The sequence below is a fragment of the Pichia kudriavzevii genome, chromosome 3 (genome assembly GCF_003054445.1).
Source record: "Pichia kudriavzevii chromosome 3, complete sequence".
Classification (NCBI taxonomy): Eukaryota; Fungi; Ascomycota; class Pichiomycetes; order Pichiales; family Pichiaceae; genus Pichia; species Pichia kudriavzevii.
The window spans coordinates 1,918,411-1,939,500 of NC_042508.1; the positions used below are offsets into that span (position 1 = coordinate 1,918,411).

The 21,090-nt window shown below is 38.4% G+C and overlaps 12 protein-coding genes across 12 annotated transcripts; 7 read left to right on the forward strand and 5 right to left on the reverse strand.

Moving 5' to 3' along the window:
• Window positions 1–71: 71 nt before the first annotated feature.
• On the reverse strand, window positions 72–1,007 carry C5L36_0C08850 (uncharacterized protein; the record flags this gene model as incomplete). Its single annotated transcript, XM_029466590.1, has 1 exon — window positions 72–1,007. The coding sequence occupies one exon, from the start codon at window positions 1,005–1,007 to the stop codon at window positions 72–74; it is 936 nt and encodes a 311-aa protein (XP_029322450.1).
• A 298-nt stretch (window positions 1,008–1,305) lies between these two features.
• C5L36_0C08860 (uncharacterized protein) lies at window positions 1,306–2,379 on the forward strand (the record flags this gene model as incomplete). Its single annotated transcript, XM_029466591.1, has 1 exon — window positions 1,306–2,379. One exon carries the CDS (start codon window positions 1,306–1,308, stop codon window positions 2,377–2,379), a length of 1,074 nt encoding a protein of 357 aa, XP_029322451.1.
• Window positions 2,380–2,396: 17 nt separating this feature from the next.
• On the reverse strand, window positions 2,397–3,005 carry C5L36_0C08863 (uncharacterized protein; the record flags this gene model as incomplete). Its single annotated transcript, XM_029466592.1, has 1 exon — window positions 2,397–3,005. The coding sequence occupies one exon, from the start codon at window positions 3,003–3,005 to the stop codon at window positions 2,397–2,399; it is 609 nt and encodes a 202-aa protein (XP_029322452.1).
• A 104-nt stretch (window positions 3,006–3,109) lies between these two features.
• On the forward strand, window positions 3,110–3,493 carry C5L36_0C08865 (uncharacterized protein; the record flags this gene model as incomplete). The annotated part of the gene is made up of 1 exon (XM_029466593.1): window positions 3,110–3,493. One exon carries the CDS (start codon window positions 3,110–3,112, stop codon window positions 3,491–3,493), a length of 384 nt encoding a protein of 127 aa, XP_029322453.1.
• A 536-nt stretch (window positions 3,494–4,029) lies between these two features.
• On the forward strand, window positions 4,030–5,784 carry C5L36_0C08870 (uncharacterized protein; the record flags this gene model as incomplete). Its single annotated transcript, XM_029466594.1, has 1 exon — window positions 4,030–5,784. One exon carries the CDS (start codon window positions 4,030–4,032, stop codon window positions 5,782–5,784), a length of 1,755 nt encoding a protein of 584 aa, XP_029322454.1.
• Window positions 5,785–5,943: 159 nt separating this feature from the next.
• On the reverse strand, window positions 5,944–6,858 carry C5L36_0C08880 (uncharacterized protein; the record flags this gene model as incomplete). Its single annotated transcript, XM_029466595.1, has 1 exon — window positions 5,944–6,858. The coding sequence occupies one exon, from the start codon at window positions 6,856–6,858 to the stop codon at window positions 5,944–5,946; it is 915 nt and encodes a 304-aa protein (XP_029322455.1).
• Window positions 6,859–7,124: 266 nt separating this feature from the next.
• Window positions 7,125–10,865, forward strand: C5L36_0C08890 (uncharacterized protein; the record flags this gene model as incomplete). The annotated part of the gene is made up of 1 exon (XM_029466596.1): window positions 7,125–10,865. The coding sequence occupies one exon, from the start codon at window positions 7,125–7,127 to the stop codon at window positions 10,863–10,865; it is 3,741 nt and encodes a 1,246-aa protein (XP_029322456.1).
• Window positions 10,866–10,947: 82 nt separating this feature from the next.
• Window positions 10,948–12,000, reverse strand: C5L36_0C08900 (uncharacterized protein; the record flags this gene model as incomplete). Its single annotated transcript, XM_029466597.1, has 1 exon — window positions 10,948–12,000. One exon carries the CDS (start codon window positions 11,998–12,000, stop codon window positions 10,948–10,950), a length of 1,053 nt encoding a protein of 350 aa, XP_029322457.1.
• A 699-nt stretch (window positions 12,001–12,699) lies between these two features.
• Window positions 12,700–13,938, forward strand: C5L36_0C08910 (uncharacterized protein; the record flags this gene model as incomplete). Its single annotated transcript, XM_029466598.1, has 1 exon — window positions 12,700–13,938. One exon carries the CDS (start codon window positions 12,700–12,702, stop codon window positions 13,936–13,938), a length of 1,239 nt encoding a protein of 412 aa, XP_029322458.1.
• A 102-nt stretch (window positions 13,939–14,040) lies between these two features.
• C5L36_0C08920 (uncharacterized protein) lies at window positions 14,041–16,473 on the reverse strand (the record flags this gene model as incomplete). Its single annotated transcript, XM_029466599.1, has 1 exon — window positions 14,041–16,473. The coding sequence occupies one exon, from the start codon at window positions 16,471–16,473 to the stop codon at window positions 14,041–14,043; it is 2,433 nt and encodes an 810-aa protein (XP_029322459.1).
• A 669-nt stretch (window positions 16,474–17,142) lies between these two features.
• Window positions 17,143–18,117, forward strand: C5L36_0C08930 (uncharacterized protein; the record flags this gene model as incomplete). Its single annotated transcript, XM_029466600.1, has 1 exon — window positions 17,143–18,117. One exon carries the CDS (start codon window positions 17,143–17,145, stop codon window positions 18,115–18,117), a length of 975 nt encoding a protein of 324 aa, XP_029322460.1.
• A 503-nt stretch (window positions 18,118–18,620) lies between these two features.
• Window positions 18,621–20,780, forward strand: C5L36_0C08940 (uncharacterized protein; the record flags this gene model as incomplete). Its single annotated transcript, XM_029466601.1, has 1 exon — window positions 18,621–20,780. The coding sequence occupies one exon, from the start codon at window positions 18,621–18,623 to the stop codon at window positions 20,778–20,780; it is 2,160 nt and encodes a 719-aa protein (XP_029322461.1).
• Window positions 20,781–21,090: the final 310 nt, after the last annotated feature.

Below are 21,090 nucleotides of genomic sequence, written 5' to 3' on the forward strand. Positions count from 1 at the left end.
GTGTACTATACCTTGGAATAATGCGAAATCTTACACCGTACATCATAACTTACCACAAAATACACTAGAGGCTATGCATTATGCGCATCTCTGGTTGCCTTCATATATCCGAGAGCAAAGTTGCCCATGTACCAAGCACAAACACAGACAAGTACCAGCAACTTGTTCAGTCCACCCAGTCGGGACAATCCGCTCTCTATGGTCCGCCCCAAAACATGCACAGCAATCTCCAACACGGGGGGTTCCCTGTGGATATCATTCACACCCCCATGGTAGCACACCTCCCACTGGAGACACTCCTCCTTGAGTGCCGGAAGCTGTCCGTACTCCTCGCATCGGTTCACAATGTACTCTTGTAGGCATTGTTCCCTCATGAAAGAGTTACGAATCTCCATTTTCCGGTACTCCTCCATTATATCTTGCCGAATCTGGGTTAGCACAAGGTACGCGATCCATACGAGAAGGGAGTAATTAATACTCCGTTTGAGCAACTCAAACAATTCCACCTTCCCGAACCGCATGCTGTTGATATTGATATTGTCTCCGGTTGGCCAGGGTTCCTCGTGCTGATTCGAATTGTAAAAATGGTTGTGGATGACAATTTTTCTACCGTCTCCTAAACCCTGTGTCAACGTTTGCAACGAACGCTCCTTCGATGGAGTACCTACATCTTCCTCCCTATTCGCTCGCCCACTGACAGATTTGCCTACGAGGTATCCATGATTCTCCGGCTGCAAGAGTGCCAATGCACCGGCCATGCGCCTCCCACTTGTCATAGCCGATTCGCTATCAATCTCGTCCTCCAGGTGCATCTCTTCTTCACCGTCTCCAACTGTATCTTCCACTGGATTTACCACCCGGCGTCGTAATAGAGATTTATCAAAACTATCATCGTAATCCCGCATCTCGATATCGTCATCATCAACATCATCGTCTATATCCATCGGCTCATAATACCTATCTTGAAGTCGTAGTTTTTCCTCAAGCTCATCGACAATTCTATTCATCGTAAACTTCCACAGAGAAGCATCTCCATTGAATCCTGGAGGGGCAGTACAATCCGTCAACTTGGAGGTTCACATGATACGATATTAAATAAATATAAAATAGTTTCGCATCATGAATTTCAAATTTCTTTGACGTTGCAATTATCATTGAAAAAAAAGAAATTTCAAAAAGGGTAATTAAAATTTTCTGTACTACACTGCAACTTTGGTGCTTAGGTTTTTCTCCCTCCTCCCCATTCTCTCAGCTTTTCTATCACCTCTTTTTGACACTGTTCCCCCGCCTCCCAAGTGAATAAAAATGGCCTCCAATAGAAAGAAGAAGGAAAAGAAGAAGGATTTTGTCAAACCAAAATTAAAAGTTGGAAAAGCAGCCCATAACCCTGCCAATCACACTTCAACCGAGTTTAAGGCAAAACGTATAAACATTACATCTTCCACCAAACATCTTATAAACCACGGCGACCCAACCACCGAATATTTGAAGAAGCTTTCAATATTGCGTAAGGTAACGGCAAATCTCAATTCACGGAAGGAAATACTTGCAGAATTCTTGGATATTCTAAAGAGAGATCCGTTTCAGGAAACTAATAAATTACCATTGGACGATTTGATCAAAGTCATAAAAGCCCTGCTGTTTGATCAGTCTAAGAAGATCAGACATGACGCTAGAGCCATTCTAGAGGAGTTGATTAGAAACCACAACAACTTAATAATCTTGAATCACGATTCCATAATGCTCTATGTATTTAGTGCTATGACACACTTGAAACCAACAATTAGACAGGATTCCATTTTGGCAATTAACTTGATAATTAATGGGGGTGAAAAGCTCAAGAATCTAACTATTTCAAATCATTGGATCAGAATTTGGAAAAATATTTTGGTTCTAATGAATTGGAAAAAGGAAAACAAATCGTATACCGATTCGAACGATTTCAAAGATTTCAATGGTATGAGATTCGACCAACTGTCATTCATATCTAGTTTACTAAAAGATGGTTGTTTCCCTCGAGAAGAATATGATGGGGAAGGAAACAGCAAGAAAAATCGAGAAGATACTATTCAGATCCATGATTTGCTAAACACTTATATGATAAAACCAAACATGAGTATGCTATACCGCAATCTAAAGCTATTTGGTAATATATCAGTGTCTTCGAAAAATCCCAAAGCTGATGAATTGGCTGATACCACATTATGTGAGGATGTCGATGATAGAGTCAAATCTTTCTACGAGGGATTCTACAACTCTGTCTCCAAGGGAATTTCCGATTTCACTAAGGTCGATGACAACAAACTAGTGGTTATATCCAATAAAATCTTGAATCAATTGCTAGAAATTGAAAAACTCTATAAAGCTATCTCGGACTGATCCGTTAATTCTGTATATTATGTTTCTAAAGGTTTAGAACTAGATTCTTCAGGTGGTGTATCTGAGTCGGAACTTGAGTCAGAACTTGAGTCAGAACTTGAGTCAGAACTTGAGTCAGAACTTGAGTCAGAACTTGCATCGGAATCCGATGACCCTGAAGAAAGATCATCATCCAATACCTTCTCTCTAGTTATGATACTACTGTCTCCCTTGAACATATACATCGTGGGAAATTCAATAACCAACTTATTGAGTAAAACTTCGCTTAACTTGGCATCCTTATCAACCACTTCAAACACCCCACTTTCCAAATCTTTAAACAAAATTGTGTATTCATCTCCTCCGCATATCCATGCCCTAGGTACTATCGTTCTCAGAATGCTAGATTCGCCTGACTTATATTTGACGTACCGATCTATAACCTTTTTATTTTCATCGATTAGCAACCATTCAATGGTCCATGCCCAATTATTCCCCTTCCCGCCACTCTTATTAAGTTTCCCCCTCTCCATTCCCAATGGAACTTTCTTCACTTTGACCCCTCTGGTGGGTACCCATTTTGAATTAATTCCATTATTACTAAAATTCCCATTTCTGCGATTACCTACTGTCTTCAGTATTTTCATTTCGCTTTTTCTTCTCTTCCCAAGATCCAAGCTTCGATTCACTTTAAGCAGAAAGTTGTAATCACGCTGCACATCGTTGGAATCCAACTGTTTTTTATCAATGTATGTATCCCTTGTGCTTAATGTCACTAGATAAAAGATTTATCTCTCAATTCAAAGAGAACCAAATTTCAATCTTCAAACCATATTCCAAGTACCCGGGATCTCAGAGAGACATTTCCTTTTGGTTACCAAAAACCGAAGATGGAAATCTCGTCAAACTTCATGAAAATGATTTGATGGAAATTGTTCGTGAAAATGCTGGAGATTTGGTTGAAAGTGTCAAATTAACAGATGAATTTGTCCATCCAAAAACCGGAAAACATTCTCAAACCTACCGTATTAATTATCAGTCCATGGACCGTAACATAACTAACGACGAAGTAAATGTAATGAATGATAAAACCAGGGAAGAGCTTGTTGAGAAGTTTGGTGTTCAGTTACGTTGAAGGTCATCGTGCAACTTGAATCCTGTACATAGAAAATTTAAAACAGACTTTTTTTCAAATATAGAGCAATACATACTAACTGCTATGATAGAAACATATTGTAGAAGTAATAGGTCACATACCATCCCGACCACAATGTAAGCAAAAATGGAAAAAACAAGGCTTTTTCTCCCCAGAAGAATGTTAGCCTCTCTAAACCCAACGCAGACGTACTTCATTGCATAGATTTTCTTTAGTTAAGTGGTAGTTTTCCCGTTTGTAAGTATTGAAATATGTACATCATGCAAGTGCAGAATAACACACTGGTGCTTGATCAACAGGATTATACAACTGAGCTTTTGGTCGTAACATAGAGAGTTCCCGAGAGTTCAGATCATACATGATGAGGTTTTCCTTATCTTACAGTTCCGCTTGTGGAAATTTTTTCCCTGATAGAAGCGGGGGTTGAGTGCAGAATATTCAGGTTATAAATTTGTCATCATTCTTTTGCACGTAATCTTGGAATTTTGAGTGATAATCTCTATCATAGCTCCTCGATGGTAGCCAAAATGACGAAGCCAGACATTCTTGTTCTATATGGGTCTGAAACAGGGACTGCTCAAGACTTTGCATATTCTTTAGCTCACAGAATCCGTTATTTAAAATTAAATCCTTTAGTATGTTCCATGGATTCACTTGATTTGGAGCTTTTATTTGAAGTCAATACCTTATTATTGGTCTGTTCTACAACAGGACAGGGACAACTTCCAAAAAACTGCAGAAAATTCTTCAGGTTCTTAATGCAAAAGAAATTACCCCCTGACTTTTTTGAGCATCTAAAATTTTCGACTTGTGGGTTAGGAGATTCATCCTACGTCATGTATAACCTAGCGGCAAGGAAACTACACGCCAGGTTGAGACAACTTGGTGCTGTTGAATTATGCCCGAGGGTTGAGTGTGATGAGCAGTCTCCTCAGGGCCAAGAAGCATTTTATGAAACGTGGGAAAAAGTGGTTTTTGATGTTTTGAAGAAAAGGTATGCTGATAAAATAAGTGTAATACCGAGTGATACAGTTTTGAGCCCTGTTCGCAAATTAAAGGTTCTAGAGAATCGAGAGGAGCTTAAAATCGAAAATATTCCGTCGATCGAACGTACCGATCCACAAAATAAATTAATCAAGATAAAGCTCAATAAAATTGAGAGAATTACAGATGAATCTCATTTCCAGGAAGTTGTCCATGTGACATTAGGTAACTCTGAAACCCCCCTAAAGTATAAGGTTGGTGATTGTGTATCTCTTTATCCAGAGAATGATCCAAAAGATGTCCAATCATTTATCAATTTGCAAGGGTGGAATGATATTGCTGACAAACCGTTACAACTTGATATCCCCCCTCAGATGGATCCAGATGGAGGCTGGGTCAAAAACATGACTCTGAGATCATTATTGACTTACCATTTAGATATAATGGCTGTTCCTCCACGAACTTTCTTTCAAACATCGTGGCATTTTGCGTCTGACAAACGTGAATCTGAAAAACTGCAAGAGTTAGGGAAATATTCAGAATCTGAGCAGTTGTATAATTATGCAAATAGACCGCATAGAAGTATATTGGAAGTTGTTCAGGAATTCTTTTCCTTAAAAATTCCCCTTGATCAAGTTTTGGAAATAATTCCACTAATCAGACCAAGACAATACAGCATTTGCAACATTCCAAATTCTAGCACTGTAGAATTGGCTGTGGCAATTGTTGAATACAGCACCATCATTCGTCGTGTGAGGAAAGGTCTATGCACAAGTTGGTTGAAGAGGCTGAAAACCAGTGACACAATCATTGTATCGCTGAGTTTGAACGAGCTTAAAATCCCACGTTCTGATATGATTTTAGTTGGCCCGGGTACTGGTATCGCTCCAATCAGAAGTATTATCCAACAAAATGATATTAACCATTCAAAGGGAAATGATGGACACGAGTATTTACTATTTACTGGCCATAGAAATAGAGAAAAGGACTATCTTTTTGGTGAAGAATGGCCAAAAATGAAAGGATTGAAGGTTATAGATAGTTTTTCACGTCAAGGTGGTGGCTACGTTCAGGATACTATCTGGAAAAATAAAGAAATTGTTGGACAAATGTTGAAAAGGGGTGCAGGTGTATACCTCTGTGGGAGTTCCGGTAAGATGCCAACACAAGTAAGATTAACAATCCAACATGTTCTCCAGGAAATATATGATTGGGATTTGGAGCAAGTGAAAGCTGAATTACTGAAAATGGAAAAACAAGGAAGGTTTATTCAAGAGACCTGGTAGAGCCTTGTAGATTTTTCTGGTTTGAACCAATGGTAGCAAATATTTTGGGGAATCGAACCAGACATAGTTTTATAAATGTTTAGTAATACGTGCAGCTTACTAGAGAATTATTATATAACAATAGGAACCTCTAACTAATTAAAATAATGTATTATTTGCTTATTCTTCTCCCTCGTCTGATGAGCTCTCTGAAACGGCTTCCGCTTCATCTAGAAGTTCCTCTTCTTCTTCTGTATCTATTTGCGCATCATCCTCGGATCCAGGAATGTCTATCACCAAGATATTCTTCTCCTCATCAGAATCAAATTCATCTTCTTCTGCTTCCTCTTCTTCTTTATTTGTTTCACCATGATTCTTTATGTTTGGATTACCCATTTCCCAAATATCAACTTCGCCTTTTCTTTTCTTTCTCTCTTCTCTCTCTTTCTCCATTTGATCTAAGAAATCTTTCTCGGCTTGCAAGACACTATCCGAATCGGTACATTCGCTGTACATTTCTAGCAACTCTTTATTGATTTCCAAGAAAACTGGACCCCAAGAAAAATTTTGTAATAGTTGCAAGGCCCAATCTTGATGACCAACAATAGCCAAACATGCAGCAATTGCTTCAACACAATTTAGTTTCATTGGTCGTCCATAATTAACAGGGTTTGCGGCAACAAAGTATGGTAATAGCCTTTCATATTTTCCTCCAATCTTGTTAAATGGTACCTCTTCTAATCTGGCCCAAGAACATTCTACCACGGCAACACCAAATTGCTCAACAATTTCTTTGTCATTGGGACAAACAACACCTTTACCATTGGGTGTAACAATGACGCCCTTGAATTTTTGACCAATCCTTAGGCTCTTGATCAGCCCTAATCTTTCTAGTTTTTTACCACTACACCTTTTAGGATCACAGTGTTCAAAGTCCCACATTGCAAGTTTAGTCGGAAAATCAACTTGCCTCACAACGGAGGAATACTTAGTTTCATGTCTACCTTTTCCTCCATGACTTCGATTATGGTGACCATTCGAAGTTTTATTGCTTCTTCTAGGTGATTCTTTCTCCTTGTTCTTCCCCTTGCCCATTATCTCTTGTTTGTTTCCTCCATTACAATTTGTAGGACCGTTACCATAATGGTTGACATCTTAAAATTGAAAAAAAAGTGAATTTTTCTACGGAGTAAAAAAAAATCCCCCATTGAAGCTAATTTTTCGTGAGACAAAAGATCGTATAACGGAGCATTGAAATTGATGAGAGAGACCTATTATCCGAAGGTTTAAGCAAATATGATTTTTTTTTCCCTTTTAAGGGTATTGAATGGGAGAGAAGTATAAACCAAGTAGGTTAAATTATGGAAGAAAGAAATGGGCCTACCCCTGAGCGCATGGATTACAATTCTAGTGTTCCTTCCTGGTTTTCTAACCCTTTCTTAGCAAACCTTTTCAATCATCAGGATATATCAAAGTTGGGTCCTTTGAGGCAAGTTTTGCACCAATTGTGTCATAATTCAGATGACTATGCAATTCTTGTTCCGCCCACATTTTATTTGACTTTCCACAGAGATAGCAATACTGGAAAGTCATACGTGGAGATGTGCAAGGACATTGATTTTATTTTATCGCATGTAATAAGGATTAATGTTTTCAAAGACAAAAGGATTAGGTCTCACAATGAATATACTACTCTAAATAATAAAGTATTGACTATCAAAAATGATGAAATAAGCACTCTCAGAAATTTTAAATGTCCTGTTAGTGTTAAGATATTAAACCAGGAATTTATAAGGGGATTTGCAACGTATATTCCAATAGGAACATGCTTTCATGTAATTTACATCTCTCAGACTTTATACAAAAGGGCAGAAAGCATTACACCGGAAAAAAGTCTATTATTTGAACCAAATCTTAGTGGGTTGGTGAAAACTAGACAAACTAAGTTAGGAGGTAACAAACTTTATTCCCGTGAGGCCTTCAAAGTGGTCCCATTCAAAACACTTTTGCAGGAATATCCCAGTCTTTTAAAGATTTCAAAAATGTTTGATGCATTATTTGCTGAGAATCTCTTTAAAGCCTGCAAGACTTCAAAAGCTTTGGATGAATCTTTCAACATTGTGATGAAAAGAGGGTCTGCTATGATGAATACTCTTGAACCGAATGTCTTACGGAATATAATGAGTAAATATTCGGAAGATAACTTGAAAGAATCGATCTATGAATACTTGGAAATGAATATATACGAGAAGTTTTGGGCAAGATTTGTGAAACTCAATGGTTGTGTTGATGATGATAGCCTTACGCTTGCATACAATAAGTTGAAATGGTTGAGCATCACACAAGTAGGACTTCCTGATCCAATTGTACATAATCAAGACAATCTTTTGGGCTATATAGAGCGGGTCATCTTGGCGATCAATGAATTCAAGCTTTTATCCTTTGCCACAACCAGCTCTAAAAAACATAAGATACTGGTCAAAACCATAGACCACCTTTCACAAGGAAGTTTTATTGATGCAGACTTGTTGATTACCTTGGTTATTTTTGTGATATGTTTATCCAAAGTTCCAAATTTAAATAATCAGATGAACTATATCAAAAAATACACATACTGTGATTCGAAACTTGAAAATGGAGCTTTAGGCTACGTGTTATCGACATTCGACGTTTCATTGAAATTTTTCCATAACGCTGAAAATATGAACAGTCTTGTAAGGAAATCGCTGCAAACAGAAGTGCTTTGGAAGCTAGTGGGATCTGTGTCCAGTGACCATGCATACAATGCAATAAAAGATGATAATGAGCTAACATTCCAACAAATTGAGTCACTATTAATGCCTTATAATAAATCTGATTGTGCAATATCTACTGATTGTTTTGTGAGAAGTCGAACTTTGAGTGGTGACTCGTGCCTTATGGCCTCTCTAAAAAGGTTAAATGCGGAGCTAATGAGGGTCATGTTACAATTTGACTATATTTTTACTTTGGATGATATTCTTGAAGATAGAAATCTGGATGGCACTAATCTCCTAGCAGCAGCCTTAGAATTGAAACATCCTTCTTCTGAATGCATTGCCCAAATTATATTGCAGGCGTCTCCCGAAGAGATCACGGAGTACATCAACAGAAAGAACCAAAAAGGTAGGACCATAGGGCACTATATTTACAACTCCCACAACCTAATCATAGAGCTGGGGAAATACATAGATTGGACTATCAAGGACAAGTCTGGGAATACACCATTAACGAGCTGTCTCAGGAGTTATGACCATACACATTATGTTGATCTTGTGAAAGTACTTTTGCCCACCGTGAAGAAGTGGTACATAGATCAACGTAAACCTTTTAATCATAGGGATCATCTTGACAACAAAAGAAATTCATTGCTACATGTGATAAGAGATGCAGCAACCCTACAGTTATTTCTTCACATGTTTGATGGTTTGGAAACGAACTGTTTGAATGAGGCAAACCAAAGCGCAGTATCTTTGAGTATTAGATACAATCGAATTGGAAGTTTAAAAGTTCTCCTTGCCGAGCCAAGTATTTGTTTGAGTATTGTTGATCCACAGATGTATATGAGCTCACTGGACTATGTTAAGTTAGAGCGCTGGGGGGAACCGCTTAACAGAGAGATTGCTAAAATATTGGAGATGAAATTTGTTCAAACTGAGTATGGGCAAGATTTGAAAATCGCATGTGTCCGTGCTAGGTTTGATTCAGATCAGGGATTATGTTGTTACTTTAGAGTTGTTTATAATGATAGCAAGAGTGATATCATATATGTTCCATTTTCTTCTGTCACCAAGGCTTTCAAGCTTATGAAGAAAGAAAATTTAAGCATTCCTTTTGATTTTAATGCCCCCGATATTTGGTTTCCTAGACATGGGTACGTAGGAATGAAAGGTAATATATGCTCTTCAAACAAGATGAGAATCAACACATTGGTGAATAATATCAATTTATTGATTCAAGCTTTGTACCAAAACGGAACCATGGCCTATACCCAAACGCTGCAGAATTATCTTTTTGCAGATCAACCTGAAGGGAAACTGGAGATTAACATTCTTAATGAAAGAAACGTTCTGAAATTGATATACTCAAAAAGCACAGGATTACGTAAAAATACATTGAATGAAGTTTCAAGTTTCAAACGAATGCTTGTCACCGCTGAAGATATCCTAACCTATGAAGCTTTCACGACTTACACAGCATCTGAACTTGAAGCCTTTCTGAAAATCTATGGCGACTTCTATAGATTTTTTACCTTAAGTGATGTGGAATCTAAAGACCTAGATAAACTGAAAACTGAAATACCATGGATTGTGGAGAAGAACTTAAAATGGAGAGAAAGCAGAGTGGAAGATTCAAGTGACATTTTTCTCGATAAAATGAGGCTATTATATGCATCGACTGAAGCTTTGATTAAAACTTCAAACGACTTGAAGCTCAACAAAATACGAAGATGGAAAAAAATTGTAGCTGATTTTAGAAATCTTCGAAGTGAACTTGACAGAGTGTGTGGGAGTGGCGTTGAAGGATTTTTGGGGCTTGCAGTAGTCAATGACAACGAGACCCCCGCTGAATTGAAGAGAAACAATAGGAAAGAGGTCTTATCAAAGGTCTTCAAGCAAATAGACATACTTACAGGTAATTCAGAGAGCTACCATGATATTGAACAATTAATTGAAGACCTCTCGCATGCAATATTGAATGATAGAAGTAACTTCAAGCCCGATGAAACCAGTGGGTCAACAAAGAACGGAAACGGTGTACTGTTAGAATCACTAATTTATTCGGTAAATGAGGGGGTCAATGTGTGGTTTAGTGATAAACGGAGAACAGCTTATGTTAAGAAGCTTTTGGATTCTTTCTTGGGTTATAGATTGGAGCTTCTCGACTTAAATATTGAATTGAAGAGAACCTATGAAAGCTTGGCCATTTTCATGAGTAAGTTTTACGATTTCAGGGCTGCTTCCTTTAAATTTGCCTTTAAAGATTATACTAGAGGTAAAATTGGTGAATTAAAGAGAGAACTTCAGGGTTGGAATTTGGGATTACTTGAATATAGGGATAAATTGGATAAATCAGATAAATAGATATTAAAATATATATACATATACATTAAAAGAGCTCCTGTAAGAATAAAAAACGAACACCTTACAAAAATTCTCTGGGAATTTAAGCGTTGTTATTAGGACCACTGTCGGCACCTTCATTTCCTTCACTACCTCCATTGCCACCCATAAAGTTCTTGGCCATATTTTGCAACATTGGATTGTTCATCATGTCGTCCAAGCCACCGTTCAGACCCATCGACTCGGCCATTTGTTTGACTCTAGGATTGCTCATTAGGTTACTCAAAGCGTTCGGATCCTGCATCATCTTCGAAGCGGCTTCCATGATTTGGGGGTTATTCATTAAACCAGCTAGACCACCCATTCCACCTTCACCTCCAAACATATTGGCAAACTGTGAAAAGTCTGGTAGTCCACCAGCACCTCCAGCAGGGCCATTGGAGTCAGTACTTCCCGGCGCTTCCTTTTTGGATGAGTCTAAGGAGCTCATCAAGTTGTCTTCAACTTTCTTCTTTGCTGTCTCGTAACCTCTCTTCATTGCATCAGATGGAGTTGCACCTTCGACTTTCAAGCCTTGTTCGTATGCCTCAAGAGCACCCTTTGCGTCACCTAAGGCGTACTTGGCAAGACCTAATCTCGACCAACCTTTAGCGTAAGTAGGTTCAACTTCGGTGGCTCTATTAGCATCCTCTAAAGCCTTCTCGTGTTGACGTGATGATGAGTAAGCTGCAGCCCTGTTAGACAAATAAACAACATTGGTTGGAATCAGATTGATTGCCTCTGTATATTTCGCAATTGCAGTTTCGAAGTCCTTGGATGCCATAGCCTTATTACCTTGGAGTTTCAAAGCTTCCGCCTTTTCTTTGGTTTCTTCGTCGGACTCGTCAACATGAACAGGAACGCTTTGTGTTGATTCTGCTACAGGTTTTCTCTCTGATTCTAGTGATTCAGATTGGCTAATAAGCTCATTTAGTGATTTGTTGCCAAACTTAGCCTTGACAGTATCAATTTGGGAAGACTCAACGGCGAAAGCTTCTGTAATACTTTCGATGGCAAAATCAATTGAATCCTTGTTGTCCTCAGGAACGTTTCCATTCTTTAATGAAGACTTCAGGAAGTCAATGATTAATGCTGCTGTTTCTTGATTGGATGTCATTTCCGATGTAAACTATGCCCGAGTTGTCAAAATTATAAGTTTCAATCGACTTGTCTTGAAGATTAGTCTGATATTTTGTGAATTCCATCTGTCACATCATAGATGAAAAGAGCATCAAAATGCGCGGCGATTTCGAACCTTCGAGAAGGAGTTTCTATAGGTATAGGTTAGAACATGAAGAAGGAGGAGAAAACACCCCATTTTCAACTGCTAATATAGACTTTTGTTATTTGTTTCGGGACTGGTGTGGAGTAGATTCGATGTAACTTCCTGTCATTGATATAAAAGTATATTGGCTGTTGCGATATGGGAAGATCTTGAAGTAGTTTTATTTTTGTAGACTAAAACACTTTATTTGGAAACATGATAATTCAATTTTTTTTGGAGAGAATGTGTAAATTGGTATAATCGAAACCGGTAAAGTAAACCATAAACAGCTTGATTTCCCTTGAATGGTAAATAGTAGCTCTAATCTGTCGTTTTAATAAATTAAGAATTATAAATCTTGCCTTCCCATTTTCCATTATTCATTTTCCGTATACTACACTTACTACAACTGGAAATTTGTCATGGATCGATAAAACATGAAATTTCCTCACGAAATTCAATATTTTAGTTCAGAATCTGTGTTATCAGCTAGCAATATCACCATTTTCACTCTGCAATAGCAAAGCACAGGACCAAATTACTGGCTTGAAAATGGATTTTTATGCGTCCTTGGATCCCAGTCAGTTGGATCAGCAAAAGCCAACAATATTTGAAGTAGCTTCGTGTTCCCAGGTAGACAATCTTTTAACGCCATCATTGAGATTTCTTCTTGTCCATTATACTCATCGTTATCCTCGATTGTTAATTCGGGTGCTTAATAACTTTGATGGATTAAATGCTTTACTGAGAGGATTTATTGAATACAAGTATTTACAGAAATGGAATGCTACGTTTGTTGAGAAATTTTATGGTATCAAACGAGTTACCTCCAGTCTTTTGGTAACCGACTCTTCTATTTCTGAATCGGAGAAATTGGCCAATCTTAAAAGGTTATCGAAACTTCAGATTTTAGCGTCTTTATTCGAATCCGTCATAGCTCCTTACCTTTCAACTAAACTACAGCTTTATCATGAAAAACTTGTTCCCCAATACTTATTGAACAATGTACGAATTAATGAGGTTGAGGGGAAACCAGAGGAGACAAAAACAGCACCCTTCACTTTTTTAGTGGCTATCAATAAATTGAAGAGGGGTTTCAGAGACTTATTTTACAAAATTTATCCACTAACTAGGTTGGGTGTTCGATTAGCAACACTGGCCATTTATATTCTCTACTTAACGAACAAAACATCATCCATTTCAATTGTACAGCTTTTGTTCAAGATTTCTTATTCACGAATAACCAAGAGTGATCATGAAAGGGCCGAGAAATCAATGTCACTTGAAACAGTGCCCCAGATCCAGAAGCAAAATGTTCCTCCAACTCTCTCTTCAACTGTACATTCAAAACTCCTAAACTTGGCCCAACCATTACGTAAGTTTGCCTGGTCTACAACAGATACTATCTTGCCTATGTCCATTTTCCTTTTAAAGTTTCTAGAGTGGTATAATTCAAATCAGAGTAAGTTGAGGGAGGAGCATAGTGAGACGTTTATTCCAGATGTTCCCACAATTGTCCCTGCAGATACTTTGAATGATGAGACTATACGAGAAAAAGTCAGTAGTGCTGATGATGGAGTTTGTAGAATTTGCCTTGAACCGATTCATAATCCGGGATTCATCGAAACAGGTTACGTGTTTTGCTACAAATGTATATATGAGTATCTTAGAGATCAGTCAAAAGAAGATGGCGGTAAATGTCCTGTTACTGGAAGGAGACTTTTAGGTTGCACCTGGAATGAACCTAAGAAAGAATGGACAGTAAGAGGGGTGAGAAGGTTAATTGTTTAGAGAAATTGTATTCATGTCATAATACTGCTTTTTCAGATTAATCTATTAAAGGTATATAAGGTAATATAAATGTTCTATATAGAATCGTGAACCTCGAATGGACTATTCGCTTTCATTATCGCCATCCTCATCATCCTCTTCCCCTCCTTCATCGTCATCATCATCGTCATCATCGTCCCCATTATCCCATTCCACATACGTGTCTTGGACTATTTTATGAGATTTCTTCAATAATAACGGGTCAAATGGGAAAAACGCCACCAAATCAAGGAATTCTTGTGTGGCACGCATTGACGATGAAGTACCAACATTCGCATTGGATACCCTCGAAGTTGTATTAGTAGGTACTTCCTTTTGCGAGATTGAAGAATTGCCACTTGATACGATCCTCCCAACACGTTCACGCTTTATTCTTTCAAGAACGCTCCATGTGTAGCAGATACCTTCGGACTGGGAAACTCTCGAGAAGATTAAAACAACCGTTTCATTACACCACCTTAGAGGATCGTACTTAGAAATGATAGCTCTAGTAAAAAATCGATCGAGTTCTGCAACCCAGCCAGTTTTGGACAATTTTGTTCCGGAGACACTGTCATCATTTTCTGACACTCGTAGAGAATTGTGCCTAAAACAGACAATGTACATTAATGCTTGAACTAAACTGTAAAAAATGGTATGTTTGTTGGGATTAAATTCTCTCCCCTTATTAAACGTGGAGCTATTACTTCTAGATGATAGAATTGATGTATTTGTCACATTATATCCGACATCATCACCATCACCATCATCATCGTCTTCATTCTCTTCCATATATGCAGTACAATAATCAACTAGGAAAGTTACTACAGAATGGATTTGAGTAGCCGACATCTTGCTTGCACGTGCAACAAAACTTGCAATGTATTGAATACCTGTTATCCTAATGTTCAAACTACCGACATTATTGCCCGATGAGCCAGAAAAAGACATCAAACCATTTGAAGACTCATTGTTCTTTTTATCTGTATTGAATGCAATTTCAAATAAGGACACTAGGAATGCGTCAATTAATTCTGGTTGCTGTTGAGCTGCGTAGAAAAGTATGTATTGTGTGGCCTTAGTTCCATGTGTCGGTAAAGTTATCGTTCGGAAAACATTCGTCAGGGCGGTGAAGATTGAAATACCATGTCCGGATTCCAAAGAATTAACTGACAAGTTAGGCGTTAGGTATTCTAGTATAGATGAGAGTAAATTGTCAAGTTTAGAGGATAAATCTGATAATGATTCCAATTCCAAATTATACTCAGCTTCAGAGTCTAACATATCATCATCAAACTCATTCTCATCATCCTCGTCATTGTTACCACCTTCTAGATCTCCTATGTTATTGTTATGAATGTTATTATTTTTTGAAACTTTAATTACAGTTGTACGTTTTGAGTCAACTTGCTTTTCATCTTCATTTTCATCATCCGAATCGGCCAATTCTTTTTCAACAGTTTTCAATATTTTTGGTTGCTTTGCATGATTTCGAGTCTGATTTAAATCATCTCCATCAAAATCATCATCACTACCTAGACTCTCATCATCATCACTATCAGCATTATCATCATCGCCAGCACTAGCATTATCCTCATCATCCTCGTCGAGGCCTAAAGCTTCAGAGAGGTCATCATCATCAACTTCATCAATTTGGTTTTGAAATTCAACATCCAATTTGATGAAATTTTCAAAAACCAAAGTCCAAACATGATTGATCAAGACATTGTAATAGCTAGTTAAATGTAATATGTTTTTAACATAATTTATAATTTCACTTTTGGGAGAATTCCTGTTGGGGAAATTGTCCTTTAGTAGTCTTGGTAAAGAGTTTGAAGAAGTTGGAGCTAAAGATATCAATTTCTTCAAAGTTTCATGATGCGAATTTAAAACCTGTGGAGTCTGTCTGGTAAAATCCTTGATAATTCTATGAGCAATATCTTTCCACCAAGATGGAAACGTCGACACCAGTACCGTTAGAAAAGTTGCATAATGTTTGGAAAAATTTACATCTTTAGAATGATGATATATCCAATTGATTTTCAATATTGACTGTATAAGAGGTAAAGCGTCCGAATTGTCAAACCTGGCGATCTCTGGAGTCAATTGGGACAAAACCAATGATAAATTGCTTGAGCTGATTGCTTTTGGATTTGATATAGGGAGTGCAATAATTGAAGCCAAATTTTGAATTGGTGATTCTTCGAATATTTTTTGATGTGACGACGGCGACGATGATGATCCAGCATTGATCTCAGAAGAAACTTTTTTGTCTAAAGATGCAGTAGCTGATTTGGTGAGTTGGATAATCATTTTTGCACCAAAGGAGGTTGCATTCCCATTTGGTGGTGCCACGGTAGCTGATTTTGAATTTGCAGATGGGCGCTTCTTAACTCTCTTTGTAGAGGAGGAGGAAATAGCGACATTTTTAGTTGATGTCGAAACGTCCTCGTTAGTGTCAGCTATAGAATCAAAAGGTCTTTTTTCTTGGTTGATGGTGGGTAGGAAAGTCATCATTTCTCTGTAAGCGTTTCTTTTAATTTAGTTTTCCCTTTAACTTCAATGTAGTTGTTGCTGTTCAAGAATAAGAATTCTCAAACCACAAAGTGTAAGAAAAAGGTATACGGGCTGCCAAGGAGGTTAAAGAGTAACAAAAAGCTCGTTCCAGGGTGTATGAAACGTTGCTTTTTTCGTGTATTCAAACAGTAGAAAGATATCGATCGGTCGGTCAAAGAAGAATAGGGTAGGGTCAATTTCCACGCTCTATTTCTAGATGGAAAACGGGGGGGGGGGGGCTCACACTAATTCACCAATTCAGAGAGAACACTATCACACACTCAAGCTTACGGGCTGGGGGATTGTGCTGTCTCTATGCCTTTATAGCAGATGAGACAAAGGATAGAGAAAACATAGTACAAAACCAGTGAAAAAATGAAAAACTGAGAAAAAAATAATTCATGCTGGGAAACACAGCAGCGAAGCAATATGTATACGAAAAAAAAACAAAAAAAACAAAAAAAACAAGAAAAACAGGTGAGGGTATCAATATGAAGGAAAACCATAAGGGAGGTGAGAAGGAGAGTAGTCAATCACCTATCAGTCACAAGTTCGACGGAAAAATTGTCATTAAGGAACAAAAGAGGGTCCCAATAAGCACATTGTACCTATAGTATACGCCACGAACAAATGGACACAACGGTTACAGAAAGAACACCGGAGAATATAGTGGCCGACCAAAGAGCTGCATTGCAGGTCATCCGTGAGTTCCTTAAGTCCAAGACTTCGTTTGACGTTCTCCCTGTGTCGTACCGTTTGGTTGTATTCGACACGTCTCTCTTGGTGAAGAGGGCGTTGAATGTCCTCTTGCAAAACTCCATTGTCTCTGCGCCGCTTTGGAACTCAAAAATATCGAAATTTGCTGGGCTTTTAACTGCTAATGACTTTCTCAATATCGTTCACTACGCTGCTTCGAACCCTGATGAGTCTGTGAACTTGAGTGAGACATTGACGTTGGATGGCTTGGCTAGTATCAAGTCTTTGTCTGGTTCTGCAGTTTTGGATGCCGTTTCTATCCATCCTTTCAGGTCTTTATATGAGGCGTGTGTCAAGATGAACAATTCTTCTGCCAGAAGGATACCATTGATTGACCGTGACGAGAAAACACATCGTGAGATTGTTGTATCTGTTCTAACCCAGTATCGTATCCTTAAGTTTGTCAGTATGAACTGTCGTGAGACGAGGTTTCTTTTGCAGCCATTACGTGATTTGAATATCGGAACCACCACCAATTTGTGCCATGCTAGATTGAACACTTCTGTTGGTGAAGTGACAGATCTTCTGATAAAGCACAGAATAAGCTCTGTTCCTATATTGGACGATGACGATAAGTTGATCAATGTTTACGAAGCCATCGACTTGTTGGCTTTGATTAAAGGTGGTGTTTACGCTGACTTGTCGCTCACTGTTGGGGAGGCATTGTTGAGACGCAGTGATGATTTTGAAGGTGTGTACACCTGTACATTGGGCGACTCCTTGTTTGTAGTCTTGGAAACAATCCGAAAGAGTAGATTGCATAGGCTCTTTGTCCTAGACGACGAGGGGAAACTGTTGGGTGTTATGACGTTGGGGGATATCCTCAAGTACATACTCTTTAGCGAGTAAGTGATTGCTGCTGCTGCTGCTGCTACGGCATCTCTTATACCTTAGTTGTCATGTGTAACTATTTTTTGTACGTGAGCCCTGTTGGATTGGAGTAGACCGGATTGTACTATACTGAAATACACTATATTAAGTTGCACTGGATTATACGATGCAGAACGATAGAGCGAAGTACTGTATTTTATTGAAGTGATACTGATACATATATATACACATACATACATACATATATATATATATCAGGTTGAACTTGTAAATACACCTTCTCCGAATCGCAGTTTCCTTATTGGGAAATGATAACCGAGCTTGCATTTCGATATCGGTGGAAATGAAAAATGAAAAACTCCCAGTTCCTACTTCCAGCTTACAAATCAAACGGTTCTCCTATTTGCTTGTTCATTCTCGTCTTATTCTATCAACCAGGTGGCTGGAGGCATTTGGAGAGAAACTAGAGAAATAACATAGATAATTTTCCTGGATAAGGTGCTCAACACTGTCTTACCAGAATGAGTTCGAATTTGGCATCTACGATGAATCTGAACCAAGCCATAAAACCTGAACATTCTCAAGTGACTTTCAGAGGGACCGTTGCGGGATTGGCAATTGGTACCTTGATCTTATTGTCGAACTTCCAGTTTGGTCTCCAAACGGGGTGGGTTTCAATGATGTCGTTACCTGCCGCCTTGATGGCGTTTTCCATTTTTAAAACATTTGATTCTTATTCTCCCTTAAGTTTTCCATTCACACCACAGGAAAACGTTTACGTACAGAGCGTTGCTGTTGCCGTTGCTACAGGGCCCTTGGCTTATGGGTTTATTGGCATTATTCCAGCAATTGAAAAATTGCTTACACCAGAAGAAGCTGGTGTGATCTCTAAAGTGACGGACGGACTTAGGGCTGTCTTCGAGCCCTTCAAACCTTCCTATAAACTACTCATCTGGAGTTTAGGACTGGCGTTTTTTGGGGTTTTCTTTGCTGTCCCCCTAAGGGAAGAATTTATTGTCCGACAGAAACTACAGTTTCCAAGTGGTAGTGCAACAGCTACTCTGATTAGTGTCTTTCATAGATTTCCTTTACGATTAAACTCATCTGACAATGAGGAAAATAATATGGATAATCAAACACAGATACACGATGTTGGTTTTCATGATCTCGAAAGGGATCCCAACAAAGCCGACGAAGAGGCGGAATCATATTCAAGAGATATGTTAGTGTTGTCTTCAACCGCTATGATTTCAGCTATTTACACCTTGACATCATATTTTATACCCCAGATTAAGATTATACCAGTGTTGGGAAACTATTTATCCAACGAATACTTGATAAACTTTACACCGTCTCCCGCTTATATTGGGCAAGGCATTATTATGGGATTTGAAACCACTTGCGGTATGTTTTTGGGCATGATATTAGGGTGGTTCATATTATCACCCTATGCTAAATATATGGGTTGGGCTCCAGGAGAAACAGGAGACTGGAAGAACGGGTCTGAAGGCTGGATCATGTGGATTTCTTTATCCATCATGATATCTGACTCTGTTGTCTCATTGGGACTAATGAATTACAGACTGATTATGTCATACCTTAGTTATTTGAGGAACTCAAAGAGACAATCAAACATCGAATCATCAAGTTTGCTACAAAGTATCCGCGTTGGCTCACCTGGCAACAACATCCACAACGGAGATACTACAAGCACTAGTAATTCAAGCGGAAATTCGTACATGGATGCAGATGAGACAGCAATGACCAATGCCCCTCAAAACAACAATGAGGATATATTTGACGAAGAAACGATCAACTATAAGGTCCCAGTTATAGGATTATTGCTATGTATACCAATGTTGATCATTTCGATGAAGTTCATTTTCGGTAATATTGTGCCTGCCTGGATTTTGTTGTTAACGATCCCAATATCTTTGGTGTTATCATTAGTTGGAGTGAAATCTTTGGGAGAAACAGATTTGAACCCTGTCTCTGGAATCGGCAAGTTGTCTCAGTTAATGACAGCTTTGGTGGTCCCCTCTTCAACCCCAGGGGCTGTCTTGATCAATTTGGTAGTTGGTGCCATTTCAGAGGCGACAGCTCAACAGGCAGGAGATTTGATGCAAGATTTGAAAACTGGATATTTGCTGCATGGTTCACCACAGGCCCAATTTATAGCGCAAATTTTTGGTAGTATCTGGGGTGTTCTAATTGCTACACCCATGTACCGCTGGTATGACAAGATATATCAAATACCGGGGCCATTATTCAAAATCCCTACAGCTGTTATATGGATTGATTGTGCCCGGTTAGTCAATGGCCATGAACTACCTGAGAAAGTGGGGCTTTTTGTCATAATCTTTGGCATTTTATCCTTTGTGTTGTCACTAATAAGAGGCATAGTAACGTCAGGTAGCAGATACTACAAATATACCAGATTGATTCCAAGTGGAGTCTCTGTAGGGATTGGAATCTACAACACTCCCTCGTTTACTCTAGCTAGGTTTTTGGGCGGACTGATTAGTTGGTACTGGATTAGAAGACTTGCCAACCGTCACAGTTCTCTGGTAGATAGCGGGAAGGTTAGTTTGATTATTTTTAGCAGTGGCTTAGTTTTGGGGGAGGGGCTGTTTAGTGTTGTCAACATGATTCTGGCCAGTTTAGGGGTTCCACACTTATAATACACATTTCTGAATTTTCTTTTTTTGTAACTTATATCCTTCAGCAGGCTATCCTTTTGTTGATAAGGCGAAACATGATCCTTTTTTTTCCTTCTCTTTAGGGCATACTTGAAATCACCTTTCATTTTGTTTTCAAGTGCTGTAGATTTTGATATCAGTTCTAGGGAAAAAGAGAAGAAGGTTTCAAAAGATGGAAGAGACATCATAAATTAATACAGGAGAAGAGTGGAGGAAACAGAGGTAAAAAATAAAACTAGGTTAAAAAGAAGATATCAAGATATCAAGATTCTAAAAAATCACTAAAAATACA